At 36.9% G+C, this 14,815-nt stretch overlaps 2 protein-coding genes and 1 pseudogene across 3 annotated transcripts in view; all 3 read right to left on the bottom strand.

Annotated features, from left to right (window-relative positions):
• Positions 1 to 4,964, bottom strand: part of LOC306871647 (transient receptor potential cation channel subfamily M member 3-like) — a gene marked incomplete at its 5' end in the record, with an annotated part of 440,831 nt that extends 435,867 nt beyond the window's left edge. The window contains 7 exons of the mRNA XM_079419713.1: positions 25 to 149; positions 608 to 821; positions 941 to 1,118; positions 1,804 to 1,842; positions 1,969 to 2,048; positions 4,060 to 4,128; positions 4,605 to 4,964. Coding sequence (XP_079275839.1) covers positions 25 to 149; positions 608 to 821; positions 941 to 1,118; positions 1,804 to 1,842; positions 1,969 to 2,048; positions 4,060 to 4,062 — 639 coding nt within the window. The remainder of the gene's footprint in view (positions 1 to 24; positions 150 to 607; positions 822 to 940; positions 1,119 to 1,803; positions 1,843 to 1,968; positions 2,049 to 4,059; positions 4,129 to 4,604) is intronic.
• A 1,169-nt stretch (positions 4,965 to 6,133) lies between these two features.
• LOC306871646 (uncharacterized protein) lies at positions 6,134 to 7,652 on the bottom strand. Its single transcript, XM_079419712.1, has 2 exons — positions 7,229 to 7,652; positions 6,134 to 6,784 (listed from the first exon to the last, which is right to left on the bottom strand). The coding sequence occupies exons 1-2, from the start codon at positions 7,589 to 7,591 to the stop codon at positions 6,665 to 6,667; spliced, it is 483 nt and encodes a 160-aa protein (XP_079275838.1). The 5' UTR covers positions 7,592 to 7,652; the 3' UTR covers positions 6,134 to 6,664.
• Positions 7,653 to 8,180: 528 nt separating this feature from the next.
• On the bottom strand, positions 8,181 to 13,202 carry LOC306871645 (carnosine N-methyltransferase-like; annotated as a pseudogene). The gene is made up of 8 exons (XR_013785829.1): positions 12,947 to 13,202; positions 12,502 to 12,697; positions 12,192 to 12,358; positions 9,270 to 9,410; positions 8,976 to 9,154; positions 8,775 to 8,888; positions 8,567 to 8,670; positions 8,181 to 8,468 (listed from the first exon to the last, which is right to left on the bottom strand). The product of XR_013785829.1 is annotated as a carnosine N-methyltransferase-like (transcript).
• Between the last annotated feature and the right edge of the window lie 1,613 nt (positions 13,203 to 14,815).

Raw genomic sequence — 14,815 nt, 5'->3', positions numbered from 1 at the left:
ACAGTGTAGAAATGTAAAACTCACATCCCGGCCAATAAGGTCACTGTTATTCTCAATAATGCCCCAGGGTGTGATCCCGACAACATTCCTCTTCCTGTGGTCATGTGACCCATACACTTTTACAGCATCACCAACATACTTTGACACACCTGAATGCAAGGAGAAAGAGGGTCCAGTGTTGTTACTGTAACTAAAACTATTAAAAATGTTTTTTGGTAATTGAAATACAAAGCTGAAATAAAATAAAATCTAAACATAAGATGAAAACTTAAGATACTTCATTGAAATGAGAAATACTGCCTTGCCAAGTAAATGAAATCAGTAATTTTTTTAAGTACCTAAAATATTGCAATATAGATATTTAAAAAAAGAAAAGAAAAGAAAATTAAAAAAAAAAAAAAACAGTTTCTAAAATGTAAAAACTGAAAATATAAAAATAAAAACCAATTTAAAATATTAATAAATACTACAATAGGATACAAATAATACTAAAATAACCGTGATATGGTCATAATGATATGAAAGTAGTTATATGTACTGTGCTTCACCAGAAAACAGTGTGATAACAAGACATTTAAAGTATATGTATCCAGCCACAAATACAAACCAGTATTAATCCCGTCAGTCAGTATCCATGCTCCAGTGCTCTCTGCAGCTGTGATGAGCCCTGTGCTGAAAGCCTGGCATACCCGTGGAGACAGAGGGAAGTTATCTGTCCCTCCATGCACAGAGATCACCAACTTGGGCATCTCCATGTGCCATTCTCTCAGCATCAGTTGGACCAGGAGCTCTGGTGGAGTGTCACAGGAAAGACGCACATACTGTAGAGAAAATAGCACTTTATTGTATGAACCATGCACAATACTATACATTATAAATACACTGTTAATAGGCATAAACACATCTGCTTGATAAGATTTTCCTCCTTGTAAGCACCAACCTTGGCACGACATGTGCGCTTTGTGCTGCCCTGGAAGTCCAGTGATCCGAAAGCATCAGTGGAGCTAACGCTGGTGTGTTGTAGCACTGACCACTCCTCATCATCAGGACCAGGACCATGTCCCAGCAAGCCAGAGTGCGGACCCACATGCTCCGCGATCAGCCTCCCACAGCAACATCTGAGGAAAGAGATGAAATGAGCCAAGCAGAATAAGAATAGAAGAGAGATAAAAGGTATGGAAGCTTGTTTCCATCACGGAATTTTAAAAAAAATTAGGTAATTGTTTCTTTTTATGTTTGTATAGTTTCTCACAATTCCGAGAAAGAAGTCAGAATGGCACAAATCTTGCAATTTTGACTTTTTTCTCAGAATTCTGAGTTTACATATTGCAATTCTGTTTTTTTCCCACCATGGTAAAAAAGTAAAAAAAGGTAACTGCAACTTTTTTTATGTCACAAGTCTGATTTATTTTTTCTTCAGAATTGCAAGAAAAAGGTCAGAATTATGAGATATAAACTCTTATTTTACCTAATTTTTAAACCTCATGTTTTTTCCAGTCACTATTACTCGATATGGAACTAAAAATTATTTTATAGAGATCATACTCACAAAGAGCAACATCTATACAATGAAATATTTTATGGCTGAGTATGACTAGAAGATATTTAACTATTTAACTGACAAACAAATTGACTGATTTTACCAGCATTTTACCAAGAATATCCAGACTTTTACAGACTTGAATACCACAGTATTTCCATAACTTTTTTAAAAAAGCTTTATGCACAAAAATGATTAAAATGAGAAAACATTTTCATGGTAAAAAATAGAGGATGAATGTACTGATGGTCAAAAAATAATACCTTACTAAACTTTGGCACACTTGACACACTGGATAACACCTGCAAATAAGCAAAAGCTGCAATTCATATGGGTCCTTTAAGACAAAATGAATAACTTCAAAAGCACATGATTATCATTGCTAAAAGATTATATGCAGATATGACGACCAAGATTATTAAACACACCTGTGATGATCACGTGAGGCTGGCAGAAATTTCACACATTCTCTCTTGGAAAAAGTGGCCTGGATCCAACTGCATCTAGACTGAAGGGAAAACAGCTGTATAAGGTTTCTTATACTATAGGCCTACTTTAATGAGCCGAGATAGCCACACATATTACTTAAAACTGAAAGTCTGGTTCCACTTTATATTAGGTGGCCTTAACTAATATGCATTTACATTTAAATTAATAATTTGATACAAAGCTCTTATTGTGTGCATACATGTTTCTACATTGTACTTATATTTTTAAAAATACCTATATGTAGTTACATCTGTAATTAATTTCTGTAATTACATTTATAATTACACTGTTGACCTATCCCTTACACCTTAACCCACCCTTAAACCTACCCATACCACCAAACTTGTCCCTAACCTTGCCCATATCTCACCTCAATAGCAGCAAAAGTGTTTTACAATACAATATGACCACAATAAGTACATTGAACTTATTTTATGATGTAAGTACATAGTAGTTAAGGCCACCTAATATAAAGTGTTTTATTTTTTGTAAATTGATAATTTAAACACACACACACACACACACACACATATACAAACATATATGCATACATACACATATACACACATACATACATATATACATACACAGTGGTGTGAAAAAGTGTTGGCCCCCTTCCTGATTTTTTTTTATTTTTTTTTCGAAAACTGCTGCTGAGCAAAAAGAACATAAAGGCTCGTCTCAGTTTTGCCAGAAAACATCTTGATGATCCCCAAGACTTTTGGGAAAATACTCTGTGGACTAACGAGACAAAAGTTTAACTTTTTAGAAGGTGTGTGTCCCATTACATCTGGCGTAAAAGTAACAGCATTTCAGAAAAAGAACATCATACCAACAGTAAAATATGGTGGTGGTAGTGTGATGGTCTGGGGCTGTTTTGCTGCTTCAGGACCTGAAAGACTTGCTGTGATAAATGGAACCATGGATTTAGCTGTCTACCAAAAAGTCCTGAAGGACAATGTCCGGCCATCTGTTTGTGATCTCAAGCTGAAGCGAACTTAGGTTCTGCAGCAGGACAATGATCCAAAACACACCAGCAAATCCACCTCTGAATGGCTGAAGAACAAAATGAAGACTTTGGAGTGGCCTAGCCAAAGTCTTGACCTGACTCCTATTGAGATGCTGTGGCGTGACCTTAAAAAGGCGGTTCATGCTCGAAAACCCTCCCATGTGGGCCAAAAATGAGTGGGCCAAAATTCCTCCACAGCGCTGGAACAGACTCATTGCAAGTTATCGCAAACGCTTGATTGCAGTTGTTGCTGCTAAGGGTGCCCCAACCAGTTATTAGGTTTAGGGGGCAAGCACTTTTTCACACAGGGCCATGTGGGTTTGGATTTCGTTTTCCCTTCATAATAAAAAGCTTCATTCAAAAACTGCATGTTGTGTTTACTTGTGTTATCTTTGATATTTAAATTTGTTTGATGATCTGAAACATTAAAGTGAGACAAACATGCAAAAAAAAAAAAAAATCAGGAAGGGGGCCAACACTTTTTCACACCACTGTATATATACAGTGCCTTCCAAAAAGTACTGGAACAGTAAAGTCAAAATTGGTCTGTTGGCTGTGGAGTCAAGACATTTACAAATATGATTAAAAGATGAATGAGAGACAAAACTACCGAATGTCACATTTTATTATTGGGTGATTCAACACATAGATGTTTTACCAACTAAGAAGTTCAGCACTCTTAGAGTTTCATCCCTTCAGATGTTTCTATATATATAGTGTGTGTGTGCGTTTTTGTGACACGAGGACACACATTTGAATAATGACATGGGTATTACACGGAGAAGGTGACTTATGAGGACATTAGCCCATATTTCCCCATATTTCAAAAGGCTTACAAATCATACAGAATTAGTTTTTTTGAGAAAGTAAAAATGAGCAAAGTTTCCTGTAAGGGGTGGGTTTAGGTGTATGGTTGGTGTAGGGCGATAGAAAATACGGTTTGTACAGTATAAAAACCATTTTGCCTATGGAATGTTCCCACAATTCACAAAAACAAACGCGTGCGCGAAATGCAACATACCATTTCTCCTCAAATCTCCTTCACAGCTGAATGAGTCAGTCATGAATACTTTTAGACAGCCTTTTCAGCCTTGCAGATTTTGCCAGAAACAAAAAAACAACAACAATGCATTAGTGTGAGGTGGAAAATCACGTCAATACATCCTTTTCCGGGAATTATTAGGTGAAAATACAGGACACGGATGAGAAACAATATTCCCAACTTAAAATAACGCCATCTAGCCGACCAAACAAATAAAAGGGTGGAGGGCGTCCTCACCCAAAACAGACTGAAACATACAGTACTTTGACTTACTGTACTACAACCTGAAGAGCCACATCTGTTCAGAAATAGATAAGTGCATTTGAACAAAAAGAGCTCGCAAACTGCTGCAACTACGCATTCAAAACAACAGTGCTGTGTGGAATGGGGAATGAGAAAACTCAAACACAAGTTTTAACATGTCTTGGAGTAAAGCCCTGTAGGATACGACTTTTCGTTCATACTAAAAGCCAGCTGCTAAGTTAGATACCATACGCTCACGCTCTGCATAGCCGTTTAATTACCTGTGTAATAGCGTTGTTTTCCCAGTCATGTTTTCCACAGATTCAGAAGATTCTTATTCCTGCATTAAACGTGCATAATAGTACAGATGCTATCAGCTAGGAAGTGGGTGGTCTCTTCCAAGGGCTGTGAAGTGTCGAGTGTAGACACGCAACTGGAACTTTAATGCAAACTTGTGTTTTGTTCTGGGAAGCACGCGCTTATTCAAGAGACCGATAGCAGTTGCATAACTAACTTCATTGTTCACATTCTTCCTGTGTTCATTTCGAAATGTTTCTCAGATGTTATGAGATTTAAGTTTATATCACTTTGCATTGGTTGCAAAAGCAGCGACGCGAAACGGCAAATGTCCGTGAATGACTAACTAAATGAGCGCACGCGGTTAAAGTTAATTAAGGAGGAGCGCAAATAATGAAAAGACCGACCTCAATCACGAGATCCTATCTTTACAAACACACAATGTTTAGTTATGAAAATATTAACTGCTGCATAATAATCAGCAAACATAGCTGCAAATAGCAGTTAATGGGGTTATTTGCACATAAACGGACGATTAATCGATACTGATTGAAATGATACTGTAACTACTAAGATAATTTGTTAACACCAGATGCATTAGTTGTATAGTAAATTGTTACAGCGCCTTTTTCTGTCAAAAACAGGATGTAACATTGTATGCTTCCGACAGGCCCACCGAGTTTACTGACAATTTGACGTTGCTAATCTTATCTAATATCTTGTGAAGTCAAATTAGCTGATGGCTGGCATTATTTTTAAATATGTAGTTGTTCTCATATCAGTTTATATGAAAACATGGCATACAAATATTTACAGTATGTCGATCATGCCAACATGCTTACATTTTTATTTACTTTTCGTATTCAGGAATTTTAGCAAAAACAAGTAATGCATAAATAAAATTATCAGTTTTTCCACTTTACATAGGAGTAACATTCTGTAACGGCATATATACAAATATATGAAGATAAAATATGTAATTAAAAAAAAAAAAAAAAAATAACTAACCTGCCAGAGATGTGGAGCTTGATTCTCAGAGAAACAAAAAAAAGAATTTTCTTCGTCTTCATTGTCCTTGAGGTTAAAGCATGTCTCTGAATTACTGAGCTACATTAGATTAAGTACTAACAAGACTGCACGTTATTTTAATTTTTCATGTACATCCCATTTCCACATATTCCCAGAGGAGAACCCAAATAGGACAAAGTATCAAAATTTGTCTAACCAATTCAGCATTTTACTTGCATGCTTATTTTATCTTAGCAGATGAGCTGGACTATCTCTACATGCTGATCACTGGCGATGCAATCTCCTGATAAAGTTAGCATGTTCTCAGCCCTTGTTCCCTCCTAGATCAAAGGTCATGAGCACCTGACACAACAACATGGAAACAGGTATGTTTCACTTCCTTTGGGTGATGAATGGGTAAAGAAATCACACACGCCATAAAAAAAATCAGATAGGATATTGCAAGCCAATGTCAGTATAAAAAATAAATTTTATTGCTGTTGAGCAATTTCAAAAACACTGCAATTATGCCACTGGGACATTCAAAACACTTGCCGTCTCTACTCGGAAGCATCACACACTGTTGTCAAAATAATAACGTTCTTCAGAGAAAAAGAACAAGGCCCTAAAATTTACAAAAACAAAACACCTAAAGAATAAAAGTGCCTAATACCAACTGAACACCATAAACAAAAAAAAAAATCAGGCTCAGTCCAAACAAAAGAACATACACTTGATGTACTGAATGCTATACTGAAAAAAAATACACCCATGATTAGTCCAATATGCTTTCACACTTGAACTCTGTAGAACAGGAATATGAGGTCATGTGACCATCACGTGTTTCTACCAGAATGGAAGCCTTCACGCTGTTCACAGCACAAGGCTGTGTTTATATGGTCATCTTCTAGTGCAGACTAGGGGGAATCATCTCGTTATATCCAGTCAGGTAATTTGGCTACACCCAACAAGAATGTCACTGTGCATTGGGGACCACCTCATGTTTCCATCGCCTCTAAGTCTTTGGTGGAAGAGGCTATGTGGGACGCAGCTGAGGGTTCAGTCTCCAGGAGAGAGAGAGATCCAACTCAGGCAGTGGAACCCGCCAGAACTGGAAGGAATTGAACGGAGAGAGGTCCTCATCTGTGTGCATCACCTAGTGGGATACAAGCAGAGCTGCTTTTACTACAGCACCAACCTGCACCTGACGGAGATGTTAAACAGAAAATGCTTAAACCTGAAGTACTTTAAAGTTTAATAGACTTTACAAAATTAATACAAATTAGTAGTGTTTAAAAGAAAAAAAAAGTCAGGCCAGACAGAACAAGAGAGATAGAATGATAAAACGATAGACAAAGCGAAACATTAAGAAACACAACCCATATTCACACACACATAAGATATAGCATATATAAACCTACACACAGCTAACAGTCTGACTATACATATACTTTAGATAGATATGTCTACTGAAATTTGTAGACTGATAACATTGGTCATGTACTGCCACCTAATGTTCATCTACAAGCATTGCACATTATTCTACACCGTAACACGAGTTTGCGCTCAGGTGCTTGTACTTGTTTGTGTGAAACTTTACCTTGTCTCCTGCAGTAATGTTATTTTCTTCGTCTGTCTGTTTATTTGATTGCGTCCGTCGCGTGACAGGTGTACCAGCACCATCCTCGAATGTTCTAGACTTGCACGTGTTCCCGTCTGCCAGCACCGAATTAACCCCGTTTGCAGCCACCTTTCTCGGTAGGTTATCTGTATCCAGTGAATCTTCGAGATAGCTCGGTCTTTTCCTGCAGCGTTGTGCAGCCAGCGTTAATAACGACAACGGAATTGCGTTTTGGATCACGTTCACGCCTCCGACTAGTTTGTCGTTGTTGGAGAGAGAACGAAAACATCTTTTATGAGGGATTTCGGGAGGCAAAATGTTCTCTGCTCTCCGTTTGGTCATGTGTGCGACCAAAACTCAGCTTCTATAAAAGAACAAGACTTTTAAGTACGCAGAGGTTGAATTTCTCAGCTTGTTTACGACAGTTGCGTTTTATCTGAAGTTGAATCGCGTTTGAATATAGCGCCCTCTGTGGCCAGAGGTCAAACACCACCTTATTTTGTAGGGCGAATAATAAACAAACTCAAATGCTTAGAATAAACATTCATGTATATGAAACAATATTCCAAATGTATGTCATTGATTGTAAAAAGTTTATTACAGTATATGTACAAGATCATGAAAAACCTGTTAAGTTTAAAACAACTTTACAATACAATTGTGATGGTTAACATATCTCCTGGGAGACCCTGGAGTACTTGTGCAAGATCCAGAGGAGACTCATATTCAGACTGTGAATATGATTTTGATCATAGAAACTCTGAAGATGTAAACAATAGCAAGAAAACACTGAAATGTATGTGTGGAGTGACATTAGTAAAGTTGTGAAGCAGCATCCAAAACCTGAGGAATATGAATGCAAAGCGAAGCACCAAAACATAACATATTTTTGGTAAATATCTGAGACAATTCAGCACATAATAAAGCTCCAGTCTTCTTGTATTACCAGGAATATGCCATAATGCTGGCATTCATGATTAAAAACAAATTTATTATTGGGCCATTTGTCTGTGAATTCGTCCAGAGCTTCACCTTTCTAGACGTCATGTTGACTTTTTTGTCTGTAAAGAATCCTCATCTGGTCATCTTTAGGTGTCTGACCTCCATTGATCAACTGTTCTGCAGGTTTCCGTACGATAAAAAAGACACAGTCATAAAGGTACTTGAGCATGGAGCGATCGTTCTCGGTGTACATGCTGGGAACAGACTCTCTCTCCAACTGTGGACAAATACAGTATTACAATTTATAATAATTTATTCTAATAAATAAAAAATAGATTGGAGGGAGAAAAAAAAAAATACAGTTTATCCATTTACCTCCAGGACAAATCCATATTTAAAAATGACAGCCTTTATTTCCTCATAGCTCAGCTCAATGGACAATTCATTGGCCATATTCTCATAGTGGTAAAGAAGTGGACCTTAGAGATCAAATACAAAAAGCTTTCAACCACATGTGTGTTTTCAGCCTTTCATTTGCAGATAACATTTGACTGAAAATGATTATGCAGAATCTGTGACTTACCCAAATTTATCCAGACACCGCCAGGTTTTAGAATATTCCAGATGGTTTCAATGTAATCAAGAACATTGTGGGCAGTGTCAATGAAGAAACAAGTAGCGACACAATCCCACATTTCTGTATGGAAGATAAAACTTTAAATGTTAATGCTATGTAAGTGCAAATTATAATTATGTTCATGTTTATTAAAATAAACAAACTCACCAGGGTCACTATATACTTCCTGGAAGTCTCCAGCGACCATAGAGAAGTCCGAGTCTTCTGGGAGACTCTGTGGATTGACATCGGGAAAGGACACGGGTCTTATCTGATCTGAGGACATTTTGTTATTACTGAACTGGTGAATCCAGGGATACAGTGTCAGTGCATTTTCCTTATCACACCTGAGAGACAAAACATTAGTTAGTGTCCTCATAAATACAAATGTCATAAACATTCCTTAATTCAAATTTGCTGTCAGGATCATGTGCACTATCCTAGATAGATACTTCTATTTACCTGTTCAGAACAAAATTAGAGGAGAAGAGCATGAAGAAACTCCACTCGTTGCCTTGGCATGAATAGCCCAGATGAGCGATTTCCCATGCAAGCCGACCCAGACCTGCCCCCGGCACTAACACTTTGACCTGAGACACGTCACTGCACAGAGAAATATTACAAATTTATCAATTTATTTATAATATATAACATACATTTATTTGAAATAGAAATCTTGTGTATATTTTGTAACATTATAAATATCTTTACTGTCACTTTTGATCAATTTAATGTATCCTTGCTGAATATTTAAGAAAAAAAAAAAAACTTTTAAACTTTAGATCCACTGATCTATAATAGGGGTGGGAATCTTCAGGCACTTCACGATCTGATTCCAAAACTCTTCTTGATCTACTTTTTTTCCCCCAATTAATTCTTCTGCTGTGCAAATACATCTTTACATTTTAACCAAAATTGCAGTTTCTATGCTTTGTTTATGGAATCTCTGCATGTCAGTGCTGCCATCTTAAAAGTAGGGGTGTGAATCTTTACTGGTTTCACGATACAATTCAATTACGATTATCATTATCAACTCAATATCACGATGCGTCACATTCTCAGTTTTCAATATTACTGCACATGGCTACATTTTCATATAAATGTTATGTTACTTTTTTATTATATAAACAGGCTACTTTTTAAAACAATTACTTATTTAAAATAAGTATTCGGAAGTTTACAGACAATAGTTATGGGATTTTTCTTTCCTCAGCATTATTGCCATTTGATTATTACTGATGAGATCATAGACAGTGGCAGCTTTAACAGACTGCATTCACATTAATGCACAGACCTATTTCTATTTAAAATTGTACAATTTTAATGAGAAAACATTACCTAACAAGTCACTGTATTTATATCCGAAGTCTCCCTGTACATTCTTACAAGTCAAACGCCCTAAGCATGTAAATGGTCATTTGTTTCAAGTCATTTATATAGAGAGTGTAATCACAGTTTCCGCAAAACCTGGGTTCAACACTGAAAATAAGAAAAGTTTCTTGAGCACCAAATCAACAAATCAGAATGATTTCTTAAAGGGATACTCCACCCCAAAATGCAAATTGTGTCATTAATCACTTACCCCCCCCATGTCGTTCCAACCCCGTGACAGCTTCGTTCGTCTTCGGAACACAATTTAAACAAGACAATTACACTGTCAAGGCACAGAAAAGTATAAAAAACATTGCCAAAATAGTCCATCTGCCATCAGTGGTTCAATCTGAATTTTATAAAGCGACGAGAATACTTTCTATGCAAAGAAAATAAAAATAACGACATTTATTCAGCAATTCGTCTCTCTCTGTCAGCGTAGCGCCGTTTTGAAAAGCATCCGATGGACGCAAAGTGCGTATACGCTATTCTCGTTATTTTTATTTCCTTTGCGTACAAAAAGTATTTTCGTCGCTTCATAAAATTCTGATTGAACCACTGATGGCAGATGGACCATTTTGACAATGTCTGTTATACTTTTCTGTGCCTTGACTTGGCAGTCAATGGGACAGTCACAAGCCTCCCGTTTTTCATCCAAAATATCTTAAATTGTGTTCAGAGTACAAACACAGCTTTTACGGGTTTGGAACGACATGGGGATAAGTGATTAATGACAACATTAGCATTTTGGGGTGGAGTATCCCTTTAAAGACTGTGACAAAAAGAGTGGGGTAAAGGTTGCTGAAAATTCAGCTTTCCCATCATGTGTATAAACCAGGGGCGTAGCCACGGGTGTTCCAGGGTGTGCCAGTGCCACCCACAGTGGCAGCTGGCACACCTAAAAATAGATGCAGAATTATTTTTTATAATGGTAATAAACATGCGGCGCTAGGGAGGGTCTAGCAGGTGCTCCAGCACCCCTAATAAGAAAGACCAAAGCACCCCCATATCATCCCCACACATAAAAAATGAAATAAATTAAAAACATTTAACTCATTACGCATGCATAACTCATGCATTGCAATATAAAGTGATGATTAGCAGGCGCACTTTTCGAAATGTCACAGCATTTTATTTTAAAAACGGATCGGTTCCTTGTGCCAAGTAGGCCTGCCCCCGACTAAATATTTTTCTAGTCAACTAGTCACACGTTTATATTAAATTGATTAATATAATAACCTAACCATCCTTTAACATATAGACGTAGGCTATAGCCTATTCGGCGCTCAATTGCGCCCATAACGCTTGCACCGGCAAAAGTAATGATTATGAATGTGTTTGGGGGGGGGGGGGGGGGGGGGGGGGGGAGAAAACATTTTAATTATTTGTTAATAAACTAGTGCTTTCTTCTCAGTCAGTGTCGGCTGAAAAGATGAAGTTGCCGAATGCCGACGCTGCACTCGCCATCTCCACATGAACGTGTCTTGAATAGAGAAATGCACCTTTTCATTCCAGCTATGTAATTACAATTTATTTATTTAATATTTTTTAATTGGTTTGTTTAATAGACATTTCAGGCTATTGATTTCTTTGTGAGGTAAGTAGGTTCATTGCTGTGACGTGCTCCATTTCAGGAAGACCGCATGAGAGGGAAGAAAGCGCATATAGTTTATTTTCTCTATTTTACAAAATAATCTGGCAATAAATGTGGCACATCCAGTTTTTCTGGAGTCCCGTTTCTGGCTACGCTACTGGTATAAACCACATTCTTAAATATGTTAAAATAGAAAAGTTATTTTACATAAAAATATTATTTAATAATATAACAATTTTACTGTATTTATAATCACATAAGGAGCCTTGGGGAGAAAAAGAGACATTAAAAAACACTTTCCAAAGCGAAACTTGTAAATGGTAATGAACAGACATACTATACATCTTACACTTAGCCAGTGAAGTTAAAGCCACATACCAATGAGAAGAATTTCACAGCATGACGTTTAATATATTTACCACTGGTCAGGAGGAAATAGTCTCTGGATCTCCTCTACAATAGGTTTATAACAGCCGTCCCTTTCCGCTTTTCCTGCTTCACTCCAGTCACGGACTAACTGCTTTAAGGTTGACTTCAGCTTGTCCATGTCAAAAGTCGAGGAAGGCCGTACTTTCCTTGGGTCACCCTTTGAAATGCAAGGAAAACATTATAGAATCATGGACTAACTACAACTAAAGAAAGAAAAAAAAAGTCACACTTCTGTCATCACAATAACCAAATGAAAAAAATACGACATTGTAAGACCTACAGCCACTGATTGCCACCTACATCCTGTCCATATTCCATGTTCTCAAACATATGGAGGCAGTTGTGCACTACGGCCTGCAGAACCTCTTGGTTTCGGTCGATACAGTAGCGGATCTTGTTCAGATTGGGAATGAAATTTGTCAGAAGTTGCTGGTGGTGATCTGGAAGAAATCGGAACTGCCGCTCGGCTCGATTCACTCGTTCATGAACATGAATTCTGAACACATGAAGACAAAACAATATTGAGGACAGAAGAAAAGGTCGATTGAAAGAAAGGAAGGATATGGACTTTAGATTAATGGACCAGTGCATTATTTTAAAATCCAAATATATAAGCATTGGCGCTGATAAACAGAATTCATACGGATATTTGTAATTTTAAATATTAAAGCTCAAACAACAGTTGCTCAGCTCGTGCTGGTGTGGAGCAGATGGGTCTTTGATGCTCCAGCAATCAAATGTTTACCTGTAGTATTTAAACGCGTTGATGACATTCCAGAAATGCTGTCTCTCTAATCGCGCATCTTCCTCGGGGGAGCATTTCTTCCTCTCCCGATAGTTGTAAAATACCTCTGGTTTGGACGCTGCTACTGTTTCATCCGTGCTGTCAGCCATTGCTGTACACTGCAGGCGTAAGTAATCGACTGCATAAGTGAATACAGGGAAGATAATGGAAACCGCACAGTCGATTCGTGGGTTCATAGACCATAGACATAATAAATAAAGTATTTTATATGTCTGTTTATTATTTAATTACACACAGCAATAACTTATTCATAATTGATTGATTCTTCTAAATCTTTTAAATATTCCTTTCTAAAATAGCCAAGTATATCGCTGCAGCCCGGAGACCTCTAAGTGGGAGGGACTTACCTCAAAGTGGGAGGGACTTATGCCGCAAGTAGGTTGGGACAGCTCGCATCTTAATAGCAGACATTGTCAATACCAAAATTGTAGAGCCAGTTGCTCTTAGTTTAGACGCATTTAAAATGTTCCCTCTGGAGCAGCTTAATTGTAAGTTTAATTAGCTACAAGACTGTTGTTCATATAAATGCAACATCCCTAGTCTACGATATTGTTAGGCTACCTCTGAAAACAAATTATTATTTTTATTTATTTATATTCGTTTTGGATTATTAGAATTGTAATTAATAAAATTCTAATTATATTATGTATTTTCCTTTAAATGTTGAAAACAGTTGTTCCATATGGAAAGTTTCAACAAGATTGTTATGTGAATCCTATACAGCCCTGAACAGCTTTGAAATGTTTATTTCTTTCCACCTGAACTTCAGACAGTAGTCAAGTTAGGGTTTTTTTTCTAGTTTTAGTCTGTTTTATGTAAAAGCAGCTTTGCACAATGCAACAAGTTATAACTCTTCTGGTAGATTGAAAAAGAAACTTTGAAAAAAGCAGAAAAGAAAGAAGCCATGCACACACAGCAGGGAAAGCCCATGTGCAGTGTGTAAAATGTGGGGAAGAGTTCTGATATAAGTAATTAACGCTAGGAGCTGAGATAAACAATAGAATAGTTATTACAGAAGCTAGGTAATGAAAGGGCTCTTGCTGCAAAGAGAAAAGGCTGTTTTTTTCAACATTTCTTTAATGATAGAAACCTGTGGTGTCTTTCAAAAGAGAGGAACTGGAACTGGCTGGCTGAGAAAAGATCATATTTTTGATGCTAATAGTGTGTTTGGCATCACAGATGTATAAAGATGACATTTAACAATAGTTTTGGCATATGCTGCCAATTTAATTTTGCAGTATTTCAAGTATTTTCAATGTTATGTTTTTTAGAGTTCCACTCTTACACCAGCACTTATACTGGAGTAGCAGGTATTCCAAAACTTCCTGTTTTTACTGCTGTTACCAGAGTGGATGGCCTGGAGGTTCATTACTTTGACAGTAATATAAATGAGCATTTTCCCAAGCGAAACTGGATGAAAACTGATTCATTTAAACAGGTCTGGAAAGAAATTAGTGCCTATCACGATGAAGTGTACAGGCAATTGAAAGAGACTTTTGATGTTAAAAAGAAAAAAAGAAGTTACAACAAAACATGTTTTCTTTTTCTCTTTTCTTTTTTTTTTTTACAGTATATGTCTTTAGTATAAAATTTACCCATAACAGAAATATACAAACACATCACAAACTATTCTTCAAAACTTTCACCCTGTCACGTGTTGGTTTCAGTTTATTTTCTGTTTGTCCTTATTTGGTCAGTTTTATGTTTATTCCATTCACCGGTTTTGTATTAATCATCTTGTTTCCTCATTAGTTTGTGTTCTTTATAAGCCTTGAGTTCAGTAGTCTTCTTCGTCGTGTCTTAAAGTTA

This window comes from Barbus barbus, assembly GCF_936440315.1.
Source record: "Barbus barbus genome assembly, chromosome: 6".
NCBI classification, from domain to species: domain Eukaryota; kingdom Metazoa; phylum Chordata; class Actinopteri; order Cypriniformes; family Cyprinidae; genus Barbus; species Barbus barbus.
Note: the sequence above shows the minus strand (reverse complement) of the source record. Positions and strands in the feature narration are given on the sequence as shown.

Coding starts and splice junctions, on each gene's coding strand:
- LOC306871646 (XM_079419712.1), bottom strand. CDS start 7,591: ATGACCAAACGGAGAGCAGAGAACATTTTGCCTCCCGAAATCCCTCAT. Junction 6,785..7,228: donor ACATTACTGCAGGAGACAAG/GTAAAGTTTCAC, acceptor GTATCCCACTAG/GTGATGCACACAGATGAGGA.